Below are 21,992 nucleotides of genomic sequence, written 5' to 3'. Positions count from 1 at the left end.
TAGATAAATCGTTATATAAAGCCATCTAGGACATAAGAAATGTTTTTACTCAAATTGATTTTCACTAAAATATTCTTTTCATGTTTAGGAATTTACTGGCTGCTAACAAAGATTATATCACGCACAAAGTAATGTTCTGTTAATGAGTCGCATTAAGGATCGGTGTTGTATTATTTTCAATCAATTTCAAAATCACTAGTTGATTAGCCCCTGGACAATTTGGCAGACAAAGTACTAGAATGAAGGACATCAATAGAGGTTTATAATACCGTTGCAATTGTGTTCATGTCCGCTGAAACCCGTCTCTAACATGATAAAATATGTCCTGCCATAACCTCAATTAAGAAGTTAACTGTAGACAGCTGGATTCTATGTTTGAGATCTCGCCTGTAATTACAAAAAGAACTAGGGCTCAGGTTACCAATTTTAGCCTGCAGAGAAAATAGTGCCACGTCACTGTAGCTCACCTGGATATGGATTGAGTTACCCGCCCCTGATGTGTACACAACACTGTCTACAGCACCCACATATTTTGCTAAATTATTGAGCATAGATGTGATCAACAATTCAGAAGATAGACTGGGTAATGCATAAAGACTTTGTGGTACCTTTACGAACAACATATGGTGGATCTAACTACATATAGAGCCAGACTCGGATGTTTCTCTCATCCACCCGGGACCCGACAGGTACACGCCATTCACTACACCCCACGATGATATGCCGTGTCGTCGCATCTTGTGCTCTATTGTATTCACAGTATATTCACTAGTGTCTGCAACACTGATCTTCAACCAAGATGTGATTCTGAACACTTGTACACGATTTGAGGAGTACGTTCCCCGCACCAGTGATGTTTACATTTGTGAGTGAGTGAGTGAGTGAGTATGGTTTTACGACGCTTTTAGCAATATTCCAGCAATATCACGGCGGGGGACACCGGAAAATGGGCTTCACAAATTGTACCAATGTGGGGAATCGAACCCGGGTCTTCGGCGTGACGAGCCAACGCTTTAACCACTAGGCTACCCGAACGCCCCTTGTTTACATTTGTGCTAGTCACATAGCTGTATTCACTCAATCGCGACAGACATCGTCCTCGGGACTTGGCTTAATGTGTCAGGATTTTCGATCTCATGCAAGGATCATTAGAATGGAAACTGAATATTTCAACGATGAATTAAATCCCGGGCCAATTGGAATGAAAGACTTAAACGCGGTTAAATCAGCGATAGTTGATGAATTGCGCGATTTTCGAGCGGCTGTCTCTGAAGATATCGATGGCATGAAAGAGCAACTAACTGAGGTTCATAGGAAATGTTCTTCTTTGGAGATGACTGTAGAGTTTATCAGGAAAGATATAGAGAACATTAGACACGATCAAGAAATTATATACGGCGATGTTGATGCATTACGGGATCAGATGGATAAACTTGAACAACGTCTAGAGGAACAATCGACTAACGTAGAGCGACTAGAAGCATTTAGACGGAGGGACAACGCAGTGTTCCACGGTGTTCCAGAACCAGAGAGTGAAAGTCATGAAGATTGTAAAGATACCGTAATTACCCTCCTCAACGCACATGTGTCGAATAAATTATGGCAAAATCGGGATATAGTGAGAGCACACCGATTAGGATCGAAGAAAACTGGGAGTGAAAGTAATCCCCGCCCCCTTATTGTCAAATTTGCATTTTCTGATGACAAGATTCAGGCACCTGGTAACCGCCAATCATTTCGTCAAGACAGCATTCGCATCTGACACATAATCAAAGACAGACTATTGTAGAAATGCATTTTTCAAGAACGGCAGCCTTCAGACGAAACCAATACATGCAGATGATAGAGGGAAAACACTAGATCTAGGCCAAAGGTGAATACTGACGGTGGACAGCCGACCCCAAGCACCAACGTTGAGGAGACGTCACAACCTCCATTTAGTATTAACGGTGACGCCCCTGAATAGGATTGTGGTCCTGGCCCAGAGCAACCTCCCGCACCAAATCTTAACAATTCCTTAGCAGATGAGTTTGTACACGTACGTACGCATTACTTTAAAGTTTTATTCAGGAATATATACGTTATATCATCTCAACACGAGGATTGTGATTTTCTAAAATATTTATCAGAGTTTGACATTGTGTATTTACTGAATAAGTTCAGAGATAAGTTGTTATCAATTCCATATTTATCAGAGCATACCCCTTATTTAGCAAAGGCATATAAAACTACCCGTCATGGACGACTGTCAGGCGGTATGGATGTTTTTGTCAAAGAGTCATTAGATGCATTGTGCACACAGGTAATACTTGGTATTGACAATTCTGTTGCTCTTAGATTATCTTAACGGGTACTGCAAATCAAAAAGGATATTTTCTTGATAGGTATGTACGTACCACCAGAGGGGTCCGCATACTATACATCAAGTGGAAAAGGTATAAATCGTTACAATATGTAAAAAAGGTGGAATTTGTAAAACTTCTATAGAGAGAACACCCAACCAAAGGCCCTTTTTAAATAGTAATGTAATGATATAATATAAAATATATTTCACATGATACAATATACTTTGAACACAATTAGTTAATGCATTAACGAGACTGACGAAAACATGGGCGAAACATTTTAAGAACGCCACAAATTAGTTGAATTAAATTAAAATGAGTTGAATCATGTGTCATGCTTGTAGTCACAACTTTATGTATTTGCGAAACTAAAACTGTTGAGCAAAGGAAAATATTTTCCCCCATGGGCCTAGCTTTCTCGTCCAAGGCGCAAAATTTCAAAAACGCAATAAAATAGTTGAATTAAGTTAAAATGAGTTACATTATGTGTCATGAAACTTGTAAGAACACCTGTATATATTTGCGAAACAAAAACATGAGTTTTGAGCAAAGGAACTTATTCTCGCCCATGGGCCAAACCTTTTTCTCGCCTATGGGCGAAATATTTCAATATCGCTATAAAATCGTTGAATTAAGTTAAAATGAGTTAAATTTTCTCATCATGATACTTGAAAGAAATACATTTATGTATTTGCGAAACAAAAACATGAGTTTTAAGTAAAGGAACATATTCTCGCCAATGGGCCAGTCTTCGTAACATAGTGTAAATATTGTAGAGTTTCTGGACTATTGGGTTTCCAGACTAAAAATGGGACGTGTTTATTGGTCTGAACTCCTTGAACAGTGGCTGGTTGAGAACCCAGATACTCAGCTGACTGTTACATGATTATCACCGGTGATCTGAACGCCAGAGTTGGACAAAGTAACAACCCGGCTGAGAATGTATCTGACTTTACCGGTGACGTTTGTCTTCAAGAGGAGCCGGTACCACTTAAAAATCGCAAGTCAAGTGACAATGTTACCAATAGATTTGGAAGAATATTACTTAATTTGTGTTATACTTTGAAATTATATATTTTCAACGGTCGAGTGTCTGGGGACGCCGACGGAGAATTTACCTTTATGTCTGAGCAGGGTTCAAGTGTAAACGATTATTTTATCGCTGGAGTTGACGCTTTTCAGCTAGTGGAGTCATTGTATGTAAACGACAGGGTTGAATCGGATCGTATGCCATTAGAAATGTCTCTCATACATCAAGAAAAGCCACTGAAAATGTATAATCAGCAACATTCAGATATATGTGGTGATAATTACAAATACACCTTGAATCCAACTCTAGCTAATGTATACAATAAAATTTCCACTTTGCCTCCAAATCATCTTTTTTAGCAGGAACACAGCTCGTGGATATAAGCATTGTTCGCGCTCTCGAATCATTTGTCCAGGTTCTTTTAAACACAACCGAATGTATGAGAAAGCGTAAATTCACATGCCCTTCTATTTGCTTTTTTTATATTCACTGTAAGCGAGCAAAGTATCGAACTCGCAAGACTTTAAGACATTTTCGGAAAAGCAAATCTGTTCAAAATAGGCGACTTTATTGTGTTGAAATAAATAAATACAAGAGCATTTGTAGGCAGACAAAACAAGCTTATCAAGTAAAAAAACGTAAAGCTTATCAAGTAGAAAAAGTAAAATAACTGTTATTTGCAGATAACGTCATCCTTGTCTAAGAATCTATTGCAGGTTTACAGACTCGGCTTAACATCCTTTTTTCAGATACATGGGGATTAACTGTTTACATACAAAAATCAAACGTAGTTGTTTTCAGAAGAGGAGGCACCCTATCCGCCAAAGAGAAATGGACATACAAAGACATCCCTCTGCCCATAGCTAACAGTTATAAGTACCTAGGTGTCATGACCGCCTCCGTGGTCTAGTGGTAGAGCGTCCGCCCGGAGAGCGGAAGGTCCGGGGTTCGATCCCGGGCCGCGTCATACAAAAAGACGTTAAAAGATTGTATTTGTTGTTACCCTGTCTGGCGCTCGGCATTAGGGGGCTAAAACAAGGACTGGTCGGCTCGGAGTCAGTATACTGTGTCTGAGTGGGGTATTCATGTTAAACTGCGGCATGGTATCTCAGTAAGCTAGCACTATAAATCGGCATCAGTCCGGACTAGTACAAGCAGCCACACACACACATACACGTGCATGCACGTCGCTATATAAGTGCAATAATCTTGGACGCGACGTTAAACCCAATTTCACCTCACCTCACTTGGTGTCATATTTTCTTCAACTTTCAAGATGACAAAGTGTATTGCTGATCTAGCAAATCGTGGAAAACGGGCTTTGATGGAATTAAATATTAATTTGAACAAAATAGGAATGATTGATCCAAAAGTATATTTTAAAATATTTGATACACAGGCAATACCTTTATATGGGTCAGAAGTATGGGGTTACCAGCGGTATGATCAATTAGAACGAGTTCATCTTTTGGCATGTAAAAGTTTTTTAAAGGTGGGAAAACAAACGCCAAATGCCATTGTCTGTGGTGAATGTTGTCCCTACCCGCTTTATGTCAATGCGCAGGTCCGCATTATAAATTACTGGTTAAAATTAACCCGAATGCGTGAAGGGCGTATCCCAAGAAAAGTATGTAACATGTTGATGTATTTCGACAACATTGGTCATAATACTTGGGTAGCATCTGTTCGTAACATTTTATTTTCGCATGGTTTGGGATTTGTATGGTTAAACCAGTCTGTAGGGGACAAAATAGCCTTCATTGGGGGTATTTAAAACGTGTCTTGTAGATGAATTTCGTCAAAACTGGATGTCAACACTCAACAGTAGTTCCCGATATGTGATGTATAAAGGATATAAAACACTATTTGAACTTGAAAAATATTTCAGTATTTACAATAGCAAACATGTACGCAGTGTTTTATTAAATTAAGATGTAATGTCATCTCTGTATTTCCTGCCAATAACTTTATGTATTCTGCAATACGTATGTGCCATCGGCTATGCGTTAGTTTTTATACCATTCGCTGTCACTGCTATTTTGTTTCACCTCACTCCCATACACCAAAACGAAGGATTATTGTCCAGCGGGTGAAGTGGTGTCCTTTCTGATTGCGCCTCGAGTGCCCACGAACAAGTTGCAGATTTATTAAAGCTCGGCAAGAACGCAATTCGTTACGGGACGCTATTATGATGAAGCAATCTAGGCAGGGGGCCCATTTCTGGTGTTTCCCGCCGTGATATTGCTTGGATATTGCTAAAAGCGGTATTAACCATACCCACTTACTCTCTCCCCCACTATACAGGGAGTCAAAAACAACTCATGTATGCCAACACAAGCAGTCAAGTCAAGCACATTGTCAGTCAGCAGAAGTCTATATGCAGTAAGGAAGACAACTCATGTATGCCAACACAAGCAGTCAAGTCAAGCACATTGTCAGTCAGCAGAAGTCTATATGCAGTAAGGAAGACAACTCATGTATGCCAACACAAGCAGTCAAGTCAAGCACATTGTCAGTCAGCAGAAGTCTATATGCAGTAAGGAAGACAACTCATGTATGTCAACACAAGCAGTCAAGTCAAGCACATTGTCAGTCAGCAGAAGTCTATATGCAGTAAGGAAGACAACTCATGTATGCCAACACAAGCAGTCAAGTCAAGCACATTGTCAGTCAGCAGAAGTCTATATGCAGTAAGGAAGACAACTCATGTATGCCAACACAAGCAGTCAAGTCAAGCACATTGTCAGTCAGCAGAAGTCTATATGCAGTAAGGAAGACAACTCATGTATGCCAACACAAGCAGTCAAGTCAAGCACATTGTCAGTCAGCAGAAGTCTATATGCAGTAAGGAAGACCGTACCGGGGTAGCTGTGATCCGACTATAAGTCAAGGGGAAAGACATATATGGAGACAAAAGAAATCTTAAGATTTTCAATACAAGTATAATCCATGATTGTAAGTAACAGGCACACATTACACTCGACGCTTTACAAGAAATATAGTCTGTCTTACAGACCCTCATACATTTATATCAACTACAGCCCATGCAAGTCTATAATGTTTGGCAAGTCTAGATTACTGCAGTATTAGGCATGAAGAGAATCACTAGGCTCCCTTTTTATTAGATTTTTATTATGATAACTGAACAACTGTTTTTTTCTGTACGATATGTTCATTTCAGAGACTATATGTTAGTCTACAAGAAATAATACAATGTCAGTTATCAACCGTCCTCTTTTTGACCCGCCTGTTGACCCTCGTACTCTGGAGCCAGCGGAAAAGGCTTGTGTTCATTTCATGAATAACAGAGTTTACTTCATATGAAGCGGGAATCGTGAAACATATTTTTACTGGCAAATAAAAGAATGACTGACATACATGAATTAAGAGTTATGTGCGATCCACACATTTGTTATTATTTGTTTTAACCTATAGAAGATAATTATCGTTTCAAATTTTATTTGAACGTGAAATGTTTTACCGTGGTTTAAAAATAATAAATGATATGTAATTTGTAAACAAACACGTTTTACAAAAATAACTGTTGGTTTAAAAAAAACATTGCCGCATAGCACAAACGTTTGAAGCGTGACAGTGAGTTCCATAGCTCTGTCGCATTGTAATTAGCAGTTAATTGAAGTTAGTCCTATGTAACTCTGGACGACAAATATCGGTAAACGGGATAACGCAACGGAACAGCGTATCAGCTCGTTTTCGGCCTTCATCGCTTGTCGCTTGCTTGATAAATGTACGAACGTCTGTACCGGTACGTAAAAGTGTTGGTGTCAATGTCAAATCTGTCTTCATTGATAACACATCTTCTAAAAAGAAATCTCACCTAAAGATATAAATATCGATGAGATGCTGTCTTTCGACAATGTACATCTATTTTATCTCCGATCTGTTCTATCACCAATAGATTATTTTAATAGGACTATTAGAATCATTATATCATTGAAACAGTATTGCAATAGCATCATTATGATACTATGACATAGTTGTACGACGTTTGCAATAGTATTGTTATTGTACATGTATGTTGAAAACCTTTACCTTCCAACAATGTAGATTACCTTCATCATTTGACATGTCATTTCCTTGGTTTGATTTCTGAGTCCTATCTGTGCCCCGTGCACAGGACAACATGTCATCCCTAAGGACAGTTTAGCTACATAATTCATGCTTGAAACACATTTAACGCAGCCTTTTTTCAGTTATGTCTTGAAAGAAAGCCCGGCACGACGCAGGTCGTAGACATTTGTCTCTGTGGCATGATGAGGACAAACCAAAGGTTAAAAGGAGAGCAAAGCCGTGATCAGCGGATCCTGGCATGACTAAGGGCCTCAACTCTGCACAGATTCGCTCGTAGCATCTTACATGTCTGGGAATCAAACCCGGATCTTTATCATGACAATCGTAGCGCTTTATCACGACTTTTTTGTGCCAATAACTTACATAGCCGTTTAGTTTTATTATTAGGGACATTTTCAATATCAGATTATGCAGGGAACATTGAAATGTACACAACTCTCGTCACGCAAAATGTATCCTACAAAAAAAAAGATTCGAGAGGTAGTATGGTTTCAAAACCAATTTGATATATTTATGCTCCCAAACACACCAGGTCACGAGTGGCATAGTAGTTTAATGCACCACATATTTGCTTCCCTTGCGTGTGCCAGAAATTTATGATCTTGTGTTTGAATCACTGATTCGCAGTGGTTATGATAAATTGTCTGTCAGTTCCATACCCATGCTCGATGATGTCATCAAGGGTCAGTCATCTTACACCTCCCACATAAAGCTGACATGCGTCGATATAACTTAACTATAGTTCAAAGCGGCGTTAAGCCCACTCATTCACTCACTCACTTCAAAATACAAAACTGTATCTAGCATCTCTGTCATCGAAGGCCCACTGATCGACAAATATGAAAGACATCTCTACAACACTCCTCCGCCATCATGTGAATTTGTCTTTTCCTGACACGTATCAACAATATCAAGAACACTTTCTCATAACTTTATGCCAGTTTTTTATAAACCTTCGTGCATCAAAATCATTAAAAAATTTCACCATCAGGTTCTCTACACTCCTAAAGGTAATAGGACTATCTCCTAGTATGAGTTTTTGGTTTAAAATCAAGTCATACGAAATGACACTCTCTCTCTTATAGTGTCCAACCTTATTTGAAAATAAACCCACGCTACTCACGTCGTTGTAGTGGACGTCATTAGATTGTCCACATGGCCAGTCAGTGATGTATTTGCCATGGAGGAAACATGTTGAAGAGGAAAGTCGAAACGTGAAGGAACGACACCGTGTCTCATTGCTGCATAAAATAGCACATGCTGAGGCACTGTGACCCTCCGCTTGTGCGACAGGTCCACCATTGAAACTGTTGGGGTCAACGCATGACTCCACTACCTTGAAACCCTTGAAGCCACTAGCTGATACAACATAGCTTGTCAGAAGAAACACCAGGGCCAGGGAACTTTTGAAACCCATTTTCTCTCTAACACGAGCAAATGATATAAATGTGTGTGAATAAATATCCTAGTCACTTGTCATCTGAGGAAAGATGAAATTTCGGTAACACCTCTGCCGATGATCTTGGACAGTTCAGATAAATCAACACAAGCTTTTTTCCCAGTCTTGTGAAGTAAATAATGTTTGTATGTAGAGGGAACATTAGCTGCGTGACCAGATCGATACCCTCCCTTCATGGGAACGATTCATTGATCACGGATTGACTGATGTGAAATCCATCAAAACTGAGTTCGTACGCCTGGCATGACGTTGTGCAAATATAACGTTGTGTCTCCTTTGAACATTTAGCATAGGCAATTGTATGACTGATTATATATTGCTACAGTTGTATTGTATTGAAATTTTCTGAACCATATTCCAGCGTAATGCTTATTCTATAATACATATTGGTATTTATAACTGCTTGGTTTTACCATTTACGGGACAGTTTACAACAGTTCATCGTGTTATTCTGTAGTTGGCTGCTGAAAAATGCAGGATGCTGGTCGACTTTATGAAACAAAGTAGTGAGTGTTCGTCTTAGAGTACCAAACTCATGGCCTACAAGTCAACAAATATGGGGGTTGAGTGGCCGGAAGGCTGCTTTCTATATTTCCACGAGCAGCACATAAATTGATATGTTACGTTCTCGTACAGATGGTATTTATGTGGTACACATGCTTAACGGACATACATAATCATGAACCCTAGCAATTTAAAACCTGACGAGATACGATGTTTTCACTTTATCATAGAGCAATATCTATGGTAATCACCGGGGTGATGCAACCGCCTCCGTGGTATAGTGGTAGAGCGTCCGCCCGGAGAGCGGAAGGTCCGGGGTTCGGTACCCAACCGCGTCATACCAAAAGACGTTAAAAGATGGTACTTGTTGTTACCCTGTCTGGCGCTCGGCATTAAGGGGCTAAAACAAGGACTGTTCGGATCGGAGTCAGTTTACTGTGTCTGAGTGGGGTATTCATGTTAAACTGCGGCATGGTATCTCAGTGGGCTAGCACTATAAATCGGCATCAGTCCGGACTAGTACCAGCAGCCACACAAACACACACACGTGCATGCACGTCGCTATATAAGTGCAATAATCTTGGAGGCGACGTTAAACCGCATTTCACCTCACCTCACCTCACCTCACCTCACCTCACCTCACCTCACCTCACCTCACCGGGCTGATGCATTTAATTCAAATTTTATTCAAATGAATCACTGCCATTGATATTCGGCATACACCTTCATTTATGCAAGTGATTCCGATACGTCAATTCTTACAATGTCCCCCCCGCCAAGTTATTGACGTCTTTGTTTTATGTGATCCGCCACCAAAACGGGAAGTTTATAAGAAAGAGTCCAAACCTGATCTTATTTTTTCGGATTTATAAGTTATATTTATTCCACCGCGGAATTGATTTAGGTTGTTTGCATTGATTCATTGTTTTTATCTTATTCTGAAATAATATCCGATTACAAATTCCGTACACCTTTCACCTGTATTAGTGAATCATTTGGTATGTTTAATTGGGTGTTTTTATACCAAAGACAAACGCATATAAAAAGATTGTTACTATTAACTGATCTATGTTTGTTATCAAGTATACATTTGTTGAACTTGATGTTAACAGGTTACTTTATTAAGAAAATCACGTTACAAAACCCCTCCACACAAAACAACAGCCATGTCCTCAAAATGATATTGATTTTGGATAGAGCTGATCAATGTGTGCCTTGGCAATCTGCTCATACATTCAATAACGCAAACATAGCCTATTATGGTTGTTCCTCCCACAATCAATGGTTTGTAGAGCCGTGGCATGTGTCTGTTTCTATAAAGCAAGGTTGATATGGCGATTTCACTCGTCATATAGGCCTCGGTTAGACACCACGACGAATGTGCAGCTGCTACAACGAAAACACCCAAGGCCCAGACACACTGTTGATCGAGCGACAAACGTCTCACCTTATATACGCAATAAAGCATGAACATGAAGATATTATGTGTACCAGAAGATAATTAGCTGTAGAAAGTGAAATTTTGTCAAGATAAACTTGTAAACTTCTACATCACACACTCACTCACTCACTCACTATATTTCAACATAACATGCCATGGCGATTACTACAAATGAAATGTTAGCAACGGCAAATGTTCATGTTTAATTATGTATTCGATTTAAAACGTAAATATTGACAATGTGGAAACAGGTTTCGGTTCAATCAACCAATAACGATAATCAATGTTAACGTGTAAACGTATTTGGATTTTTGCATTTTTTATAGAATCTTGTTATTGAGTATAGTAGCACCCATGGTTAAATGGTTGCAATATCGATCTGTTGTGTCTACGATAGTAGTTGGTACCGAAGAAACCTATTTTCCAACTTGTCACTTATCAAAGTCTCTAGTACCTCATCATAAGAGACCGCCTCTGTGGTCTACTTGATAGAGCGTTTCCGCGAAGAACCGAAGGTCGGTGGTTCGATTCTCGGCCGCGTTACACCAAAATACGCTAAAGAAGGCACTTGTTTTTTACCCAGGCTGGCGCTCGGCATTAAGGTAATAAAACAAGGACTCCTCGGCTTGGACTCATTACACCGTTTCTGGGTTGGGTAATCCGTATTAAACTGCGACTCACTATAACACGGACATTCATGCCTTCATCATAAGAATAAATTCCCTACCTCTTCATAAAAAATCGCCCCGTGGAGAGCCGGGGTAGAATAGATCTTCAGCAACCCATTCTTGTCGCAGAAGGCGACTATGCTTGTCGTAAAAGGCGACTAACGGGATCGGGTGGTCAGGCTCGCTGACTTGGTTGATGCATGTCATCGATCTCAATTGCATGGATCAATGCTCATGATATTAAGACTCGATTATTTGGGGTATTCTCAGCACGACGACCCCTCGAATTTTTCCATTCGCAGGACGACGACCGCCGGTACGCCTTTGATGTGTGGTGTTGTTTTAGGAGGGGATTAACTCCTTGGAAAGTCATCGGCAAAGCCAATCCCAACATCTTTGAGCTAATAAGATTTCTAGGAGCTGAACAGCAGAATACAGAGTGTAATCTGCTACAGTAGCAGGCCGGCCAGCGTCTCTTACCAAAAAAAGAAGAAGTTCTGTGATATACAACACAGAATCGATCAACTGAAGACCAGACTGATCCAGAATGAAGTCAGCGTAATTTTCTTTGCTGACTCAGTGTCTTATCTTCTCAAACTGTCCTAATTGCCCATGACTTTTACGTCATCTTGTACATATACATTCTAGTTATTTGTAAATAAATCAATATTCCACCCTTATTGTCTTTCTTTCGTTCGTTTCAAATCCATTTCCACTTTTTTACTTGCTCGAGTTGTTAAAATAACACTCGATACCCATTGTTTAACTAGATTGGCGGATTAAAATATTCGCAGGAAGACGACCTCACTTTTTGCTAGTTTGTTTTCATACGACACAGGGGGTCGTCGTCCTGAGAATGAACCTATTATTTACAGACCGCCGTCATATAGCTGGAATATTGCTGAGTGCGGAGTTAAACAACAAACCGACCAACCAACCATACAAAATCAATTTCCATCTGCAAAACCATCAGGAAAGCGAATGCTGTGCTTCATTACACCTCGCATATTACCTTTTTAAATATTTTAAGTACTTAATAACTGCCATATAAACGTGTGTCAGTGTGATTATGAAGGGAAGAACAAACCCATGCCTGGCATTATGTTTTCCACTTTGGTAAAACCATACAGGACAGGTAAGGGTGAGTGAGTATGGTTTTACGCCGCTTTTAGCAATATTCCAGCAATATCACGGCGTGATGTGAACATATACCGCAAAGAGAGACAATTGAGGCATCTTAAATAATGGCTAGATTTCTTTGAGTTGATATTTTGTTTTGTGAAAAGCTGGGGACATTAAGCGAAGTAAGACCAAGTACCTTAAGAATTGATTACTTGCCCGTGATTCCTTCGGAAGAATATGAACTTCGATATCTATTACATATATTGCGTGAGCATTGTTCTACATCGCTTTTAGCAATATTCCAGCAATATCACGGCGGGGGACACCAGAAATGGGCTTCACACAGTGTACCCATGTCGGGAATCGAACCCGGGTCTTCGGCGTGACGAGCGAACGCTTTAACCACTAGGCTACCCGACCGCCCCGACAGGTAAGGAGTGGACCGACTGAATCCACAATTAACTATGTCACATCATGACACAGTGAGTGGCCGCGCTTTGCATCATTTCGTCACCTTATCTGATTTACCCCGCAATCCCGTATACGCCAGGGTATTTGATACCGAACAGAGCCATAATCTGAAACCTAAAACATATGTTGCACATTAGGTATCGATTGTCAATACAACATGCAATAGCACAAGAATAGCACTTAAGAACACGTCTAACACAATAACCTCTTGGCCCGTGCGCTGCGTTCGATAAGAAACGTTATCAACGAATCAAGCAGCAAAACAATACATAGAAACAGTGATGGTGTTTCGTTGATGTATTTATGTACAGGATGTCAATGACTTATGGCAACGCCTACGATTGTGGTAGATTCGTTAAGCGCCGTATAGGCCGTTTCCGGGTACTCCAGTACCCGCACCTAGGAACCAATGTAATACTTCAACAACCATTAAGCACAGTAAAACGCCACTTCAAAGGTGGTTGTGGAGGTTTGATTTCGACACGCTTTCAACATGTACAGCTTTTTCTATTTACGGAGACTGTTTTATTCATCACGTGCACATACGACGATCTATAAATCAATATTATTTACATTTCGTAAGTACCATGGGACAGGCGCCATTACATTATGCAGCTGAATAAATTGATTCATAGTGAGCGTAAAATAGCGAGGGAAACGACATGATGTAAGACATTTTTTGTACTCAGATGAATGAGGCAGAGCGTCAAGTATGTATTTGATCTTTTCCGTTTGCTTTCTAAAGCGCCATACTGGAGATGAAAGCAGTTTCCTGATATGATGAGACTACAGTAAACTACGGTTGAACGAACTCGAAGGGACCACTAATTTTAGTTCGTAATAACCGTAGTTCGTTATAAGCATATATACGACATTTATACAACAAATGGTCGGGACTGAAAAATAAGTTCGTTATACCAGTCAGTTCGTTATAAGCGTGTTCGTTATAACCGTAGTTTACTGTACATTACCCCATCGGAAATTTATTTCCTACTTTTATATACACAGCAGCAAAAACATGAATAGGAACTTTTAAAACATGAAATACATATCGTCGCTGGTGCTGAAGTATTGGTTGAGAAGACTGTTACTAACTGGTATAAAAGACTTGCAGGACCTTGTTCTTTTTTTTCAACAGACACAGTCAGCTTACTGAAGTTAAATGTTCATAGGCAGGCCATTATGGCCATTTTCAGACAGGACAATTGAATCCATTGTTTTTGTGATAATGCTAAGGTTTGCCTGGAATTATGAGAAGATAATCGATGTTATATTACTATGAATTAAATTCGTTGTTAAAATGTGCACTACTAATAATAATGAATCGAAGATGGCTTATATTAACTCCCAAAAGTAAATCTTGAGATAAAGGAATATTTGTCAGTATAAGCTAAATTGCATTTCTCTTCCACAACATTAACAGACATGAATTGCTTTTTGTTGCTCATGATACTTTAGCCAGACACTTTTTGGCATAAGAAGGAGGTGTAATGAATCTGTTCTTGTTAATAGACATGTTTGCAAGATATTCGTATCAGTTATCTTATGTGTGTTTGAGCGGGATTAATTTAATTTAAGTAATACAGTGGCGTATTCTGTTATATGGGAACGACACTTATTGTCAGGAATCCTTTTTTAATACTCTTATTTTTGTTTCAACGACGACGCCCAATCTGTAATTCAAGTGGTTTTACAAAAGCCTGACTAAGTTTTAATCGACTTCATCCAAACAAATTTCGAGAACTAAAGGTCAACAAGGTATCAGTGTCTTGCTTCAGTTGTCCAAACAAGGGGATATTGTAACAAGATCTCGATTGAAGCTGAGTGTCTTTTGAAAACATCATTTTTGTTTTACGTTGCTTTTCAGCTTATCACGAGGGGCGACACCAGAGGCAGGCTGTGTTACATTGAACCGTTGTGGGAAATCGAATCTGGGTCTTCGGCGTGACGACCGAACGCTTCAACCACTAGTATACTCAACCGTCACTCGTTTTTACGAAACTAGGACACTGGTTTGTAACACTTCAACGAACTCTATTCTGAGAAATGTAGTTATGCCTCCAGTAATATGATCTCCAGGATATCATCTGTCGAGGGCGAACTCTAATCGGGTTGCATTACAAGACGTGTTAATATGTTAAGATTAGAAGGAGCCCAGAACGTTTGACATATCGCGGCCAGTTCATATTTATCCACACTGGGTGGTATTAAAAAAACTCTATGTTAACGTTTTTATATCCCGAGGGAATGTTTTTGAGCATGCTTTGGACCTGCATATATTTTAACCAACCATATAAGCAATCTTTGCTCCATATAAGCAATCTTTGAGAATTGTTTTTTGAGCCAACGTGTTGATAATGGAAAAATGCCCTTTTTTCATCATAGGGGATTATCACACCTATTTTCCAAAAAGACGAAACTTTACACCTGGTTAATATAGGGAGCGAAGTAACCCTTTTACTTGCCATTACATACAAAGTTGGCTTTATGATATTTTTATTCCACCCAACCGAGAATGATTGTTAAAAATGTTGTTTTCATTTCAAGTTAAACACTAACTATAAAAAACGCATGACTAGGCATTTACGGACTTTATTCAATCGGTCTTACCCAAGTTATGTCATATGAGTGTTTAACTTGTGGTCATTTCTAGTGTCCCCCCTCCGTGATATTGAGGGAATATGGTCAAAGGTGGTGTGAAAAAACATACTCACTCACACTGGTCAAGGCATAAAGGGGACAGAACGGCATTTAGATAAAAGAAATGAATTGTACGGACAAAGACCCAGACCAAGAACATGCTGCGATTTAAAAAACAAACGTTTCAATTATCCACCCTTTTCACAACAATCACCCTCTACTTTCTCTAATAAATATGGCTTTTGTTTCCAAGAAGGTAATTCGGAAACCATATTCGTGTCTTATCCCCTTCTTGCCGAGCAATACATGTATACCATCAACTTAGGCTTCTGACATATTTCTCAAATGATTAGATACTTTACAGCATGTACGGTGCACTCAACTTACACGGAAAGAATAAGTATGTGCGTGTGTGTGATTGAGTGTGTGTGATTGTGTGTGTGTATGATTGCGTGTGTGTGATTGTGAAATCAAGTTGTGAGAGTGATGTATCTTTGTTGACCGTCAACGACGAATAACCATCGCATACTACGAATAGACATGTAAAATCACATAAAAGTAATATTATCAATTGATGTTTATGTTCAAATTGTATTTGTCATCATAGATGAAAGTTGAAAATATGTTACAAATGTTATATTTGGGATATAGAGAATCCCACCCGAGTGTCTTTTGATATCAAATATATCAACACGAGTTGATAATAGTGGAAAAATTCCGAGGCTTGCCGAGGATTTTTGCCACTTTTATCAACGAGTGCTTTGATTAGCACATACTTGCAAGCTGTTAATATTAGAGAGTATCTTCTATTAAGCATAACAAATTATACTTTCAGCAGACATAGTTTAGACTGTTGCCATTGTGCAACCTTATTAGTCTTAAATTCTCAATTTAGAAAATAATGTTATATCTTGATGTTTAGCTATGGGTAATTCCATTATCAATCAAGGTAACAGCATTGCACTTTGTTGTGCACTCAACCAGAAAAGTTGTTATTTTAAGGTGTCTAACAACTGGCTGTCTAACTAATGGGAGGACACCCTACAGTGTAGATATCGCTTGATCTCATCAAAGCGATATCTCCTGTGGGAGCCAGTTTTGGATGATAAAATACTTTCTCAGTAAAATACAGATTCCAGTACCTTTTAATTTTGGTGAAAGCCTCGGTGGCTAAGTTGGTTAGAGTACAAAGCACTAGAATCTGTACTTTACTGAGAAACTGTTGGCCCAAATATAACATGAGAGAGACAGCAGGGTCGCCCCACTGACTGGACGTCAAACAAACGAAATATGAGAAGAAATATCTATGCCGTAGCTAAATACCCCACTCAGACACAGTATACTGACTCCGGGCCGACCAGTCCTTGTTCTAGTCCCTCAATGCAGAGCGCTAGGCAGGGTAACAACAAGTACCGTCTTTTTTGGTATGACTGTGAATAAAACATATGAATTAATTAATGTTATCTGCATTCTTCTTACTAGGTGGTTCAGTTGTCATGAACAATGTGTGACGTCATCCCTTTTATCATGACATCATTCGTCAGTGACGTATATCTATCCCAGCTTTCGAGGACGCGTAAACGAGTTTACAGTAAAGAAATAGTAGCCGGAACGTTTTGTTATATTTGTATTGTCAATAAATATTTGTTTTTAAATTTCGAGTGATTTTGAGGATACGATGCGATTTCGAATATTCGAATATTTGAAACATTCGACCAACGCTGTCGATTCAAAGTGAAGCTTTTGGGCATCGAACTCACACAATAACACCCACATATACTCAACAAACTGTCAAGTGAAAAAGGGTTCTCACAAAAATTCGCTGATCACCGTTGTCCGTCTTATTACAGATTGTCTAATTGGGAGAAGAACCGAATAACGGACAAAATAAGAAAGATTTGATGTTGTCTCGTGAAACATATGATATTTGAAATTACTGATAAGGCAGACCCCCGTAATCGAACATGAATTAATCTCTTGTCGCTTTTCCGAGAAGACTGTTAGACTTTTCCTAGAACTGATGTAGTTCCGCGTTACAGTACCAAGAATACGACTAAAATTCCAGAGTACAGGAGAAGGTTCAACAACCTGTTACCTGGCATCGTCTCTTAGAATGTTTGAAACGAGCAGTCAAATAAGTATCTTAGACTCACAAGTCTTTTTTTTTTAACAAGAATTTTTTGATATAAAAGCGGGGGGAAAAGGATTTTTCCTCAGTGTTCTTTGAAACATAGTTATGAAACCCAGCCAAGTATGTATATTGCAATGAATTTTGCTCACAGACTTCCTTCTCTCACTTTCATTTGCAGAATTTTCGACTTTGCAGTGATGGCAGTTTATGACAAATACAAATGTAAACATAAACGTTGGAGGTGAAGGGAAATGGGGTTTAACGTCGCGTCCAAGATTATTTCACTTGTATAGCGACCTGCATATATGTGTGTGTGTGTGTGGCTGCTTGTACTAGTCCGGACTGATGCCGATTTATAGTGCTAGCACACTGAGATACCATGCCGCAGTTTAACATGAATACCCCACAGTATACTGACCCCGAGCCGACCAGTCCTTGTTTTAGCACCTGAATGCTGAGCGCCAGACAGGGTAACAACAGGTACTATCTTTTAACGTCTTTTGGTATGACGCTGCCGGGGATCGTACTTCAGACCTTCCGCTCTCCTGTCGGACGCTCTACCACTAGACCACGGAGGCGGTCATTTACGTTGAAGGAGTATTAACAGTATTATAGTATATTGGGTGTATTGCGATGTGTATCAACACAAGAGTGCGTCCAAAATACTTTACTTTTGTATTACATGCCCTAAAGTGCCCATGCAACTGGGAAATGTGGACACCGTATGTTGGAGCTGGTGGCATATTGCACGACATAAACGGGGAATTCATAATTGGGAAATAGAAATCATCCCGCTTGTCAAACAGCTTAATACAGAATTTGCATTCGTTTCTAATTTCTATGCACCAATATTTGGTGGATAGATGTGGTAAAGATACACACTTATCTTGGTTTGACTCTTGGTTTGTGTCGAGAATCAAAGACTAAATGTTAAGTCCTGTAGCGTTATGTATGAAACAAATTGTTTTATCACAGGTCGCTTATTTTGGCAAAAGTGAACGAGAGTAGTGTAACACGTAACGTAAAGTATGTCACACTGGCGTCATAGACACCCTCTCTCTCTCTCTCTCTCTCTCTCTCTCTCTCTCTCTCTCTCTCTCTCAAATTCTCCTAAATGAATATGAACGTTTGATCGTTGATATGGTTAATTAAAATAGTATATGAAGTATACCCGAGTTAGAATAGGTCTGCTTGCTGTAAGAAGCGACTATACTTTCGTAAGAGGTGACTCACGGAACCGGGTGGTCAGGCTCGCTGACTTGGTTGATGCATGTCTTCGTATCCCACTTGCGTGGATCGATGCTCATGGTGTTAATCACTGGATTGTCTCGTCCAGAATCGATTATTTACAGACCGCCATCATACAGCTTGAATATTGCTGAGTGCGGCGTTAAACAACAAACATGGTGAGTGATTTCCTACGTTACCACTGTAGCAAATTTCCTTCTTCACATGGGCACTTAGATTACATTAGATTTTAAAAATATTTACGAAAAGGTAAACACAATTACACTGAAGTACAGACCGTGAAGCGTAGACCGTAAATATTTAAAAACCTTTGCCATATTATGTTCACGGTGAGGCACAAATCAGAAATCATAGCTGTTTCTTTTTTGCTGACTCGGCGTTGAACCAGGACATCCTTCAGTGAGAGTTATCATCGTCCATACGTCAAAGACTCTGATTGGATATTTCCAAAATGACGTGTGCCACAACTACAGACAAGACAAAACAAACCAATTGCGTCTTTAATGGGCATGGTACCCCCTCGAGCTCGACTATAAAGGAGGAAGCGTAGGGCAAGACCATCACTACTCTTCCTATGGTTAACTGCGACACGTTTACCAAGATGGAACTAGTGCTTGTTGTGGCGATTCTTCAAATACTTCTTCAATCTGAACAAGCATACGGCACATGTGTTGATGGCTTCCTACCAGATGCGGTAATACAGTACATATTTGATACCGACACTGACGGCGAGCCCGTACTCCTCCTGTGCCCATTGAGCTTCTGGGACCAGTTGGCGTCGTCAGGGCCGAATACGAATCGTTATCGTGAACTCCGCGCTCTCCGTTCAAGAGACTCTTCCGAATACCAGTTTCTCTACGGTGCATTTCGTTTAATAGAACGGGCCTATCCATCTCGACACCAGGGACTTTTGAATCGGTTTGAGACGGCGTTCCTTAATGGTAGGAATGGATTTTTAGATTGGAACAGCGTCACTGGTAGAACCTACACCCAAACAGTATCTTGGGTTTCTGGAGAGTTGATTTCAGCAGCTCGTATTACTGGGGACAATCGGGAATTTAACCGTCTGTTTTCCGTGGCAACATCCGTGGGATACTATCGCCAGAGTGCCCTTAGGAGACGAAACAGGAACCGCACATGCGATGAAGGACATCAGTATACACTCGATGCCTGGAATCAGCTCGCACTGGACATGGCTCACAGTGATGTTGGACGACAGATCAGGTTATCTTGCAGTCATTTGTACATGTAACAAGGTCAAACTACGAAATGGTCGAAATGGAATCGACGGATTATTCTTCGTACTTCTTTGGTCTTCATGATGAAACATCAATAGCTCTGTGTGAGTGTCGCATGCTGTCTCCAACACATGGTCGTCTTATTGGTTTGCAACATTTTCAAGGAACAGACTTTCGGCTTTCCTCCCACACCAAGTTGTTCAAAGCGGCGTAAAACCCAACTCTCTCACCTTCTCATTCAAGGAAGAGAAAACGTTTTTTTCATCGTGACGTTATTGACAATCACGTGATACTAACCATACAAATATATGATGATTAATCTGATCTTGAACTGTTTTACCTCGGACTGACCAATACGCCATGCATTGCTAACTGCAATAAAATGTTGTATACATACACTGCTACTTACAAACGGTTTTGTCTTTATTTCTGGGTTGACTGCAATATATAGATGGATAGATAATCACTGTTGGTGTCGTGTTCCCAACACCATTCTTATGCTCAGGTACACCTGTGGGGTTCTGGGTTAGAATAGATTCCCAGCAACCTAGCCTTGTAGCACGAGGAGACTTAATAGATCGGTATGGAATGTTATGATATCATAATATGAAATCACTGGTTTATCTGGTCCAGACTTCGCCATGCAAATAAAAGACCAGTGGTTGAAGTGTTGCTTCGTTATGACGAAGTATCTGGTTCCACTTCCCACATGTGTAACAGCGATAAGCACCTTCCCGGGTGACCCAAACAATGAGGTGTGACAATAATACTAAAACGCGGCGTAAAACTAACTGGCTCACTCACTCTGCATTAAATAGTTTGAATGCGCTACCTTCACACATTTACATATGGTACTGAAAGTGTAGGTTAGGGCCACATGATGTTGGTACTTAAATGTAATTAATGATACCAATTATTTGATAAAATTATTTGATAAACGCTGAATATCTGATAACAAAATACTCTCACAAACGAACCGATATTGCTGCATGGATAGATACTAGAGTGTGTGGTTGACTGAGTGAATGAATGTTGCTTTACGCTTCAGACGTCACTATTCATTGTAACCAGGTCACGCATTGTCATCATCTAATCCTCATTCACCATCTTCCCGAGGCAAGAGAGTTAACTGACCTTAAAAGTCCAGTTTCCACCCTTGCCGAACTAGGCTGGAATTACTGGGCTCGATCGTAGCGCCACCAGTGGCTATTACCAGTTATGTCCCTTCTAAGCATCTACTATGGACCAATCAGATTCCACCTCTCGTATCGCTTGCGTTTGCTTCACACAAATTGGTGGCGCCCAGTCAAGCCGATCTGATCAATGATCAAGATCTATATTGTGATAAAAGGGGTCTGCCATCCCGAAATGCATCAAATCACGTGATCACCTTGATTAAAAACATGAAAAGATTTGGAAAATATCTGCTGACAACGAGTTGGCGATGCACAAGCTTTGCAAATCCTGCAATCGATCGAAATCTGCACGACAGTTTACGAACCGGATTTCAATTTCGGTGCGTGATTTTGATTGGACTATGCATAGACTCTTTAGTCCAGCCAAAATGTAACTCCATAATACCAGCCTAGTTCGGCAATGATGG

The 21,992-nt window shown here is 39.9% G+C and overlaps 1 protein-coding gene across 2 annotated transcripts in view; it reads right to left on the bottom strand.

Annotated features, from left to right (window-relative positions):
• Positions 1–21,992, bottom strand: part of LOC124149254 (fibrinogen-like protein 1) — a 39,852-nt gene that overhangs the window by 5,480 nt on the left and 12,380 nt on the right. The window contains exon 1 of one of the 2 annotated variants that reach the window (XM_046520714.2): positions 8,591–9,023. The exons of the other annotated variant lie outside the window; for it this stretch is intronic. Within the exon in view, the coding sequence (XP_046376670.1) occupies positions 8,591–8,884 (294 nt within the window). The 5' untranslated portion in view covers positions 8,885–9,023. Of the gene's footprint in view, positions 1–8,590; positions 9,024–21,992 lie in introns of those variants that run through there. 2 annotated transcript variants of the gene reach the window in all.

This window comes from Haliotis rufescens, unplaced genomic scaffold (assembly GCF_023055435.1).
Source record: "Haliotis rufescens isolate VD_foot unplaced genomic scaffold, xgHalRufe1.0.p SCAF_4, whole genome shotgun sequence".
Taxonomy (NCBI): domain Eukaryota; kingdom Metazoa; phylum Mollusca; class Gastropoda; order Lepetellida; family Haliotidae; genus Haliotis; species Haliotis rufescens.
The sequence above is the reverse complement of the archived record's forward strand: the minus strand, read 5'-3'. Positions and strand labels throughout refer to the sequence as shown.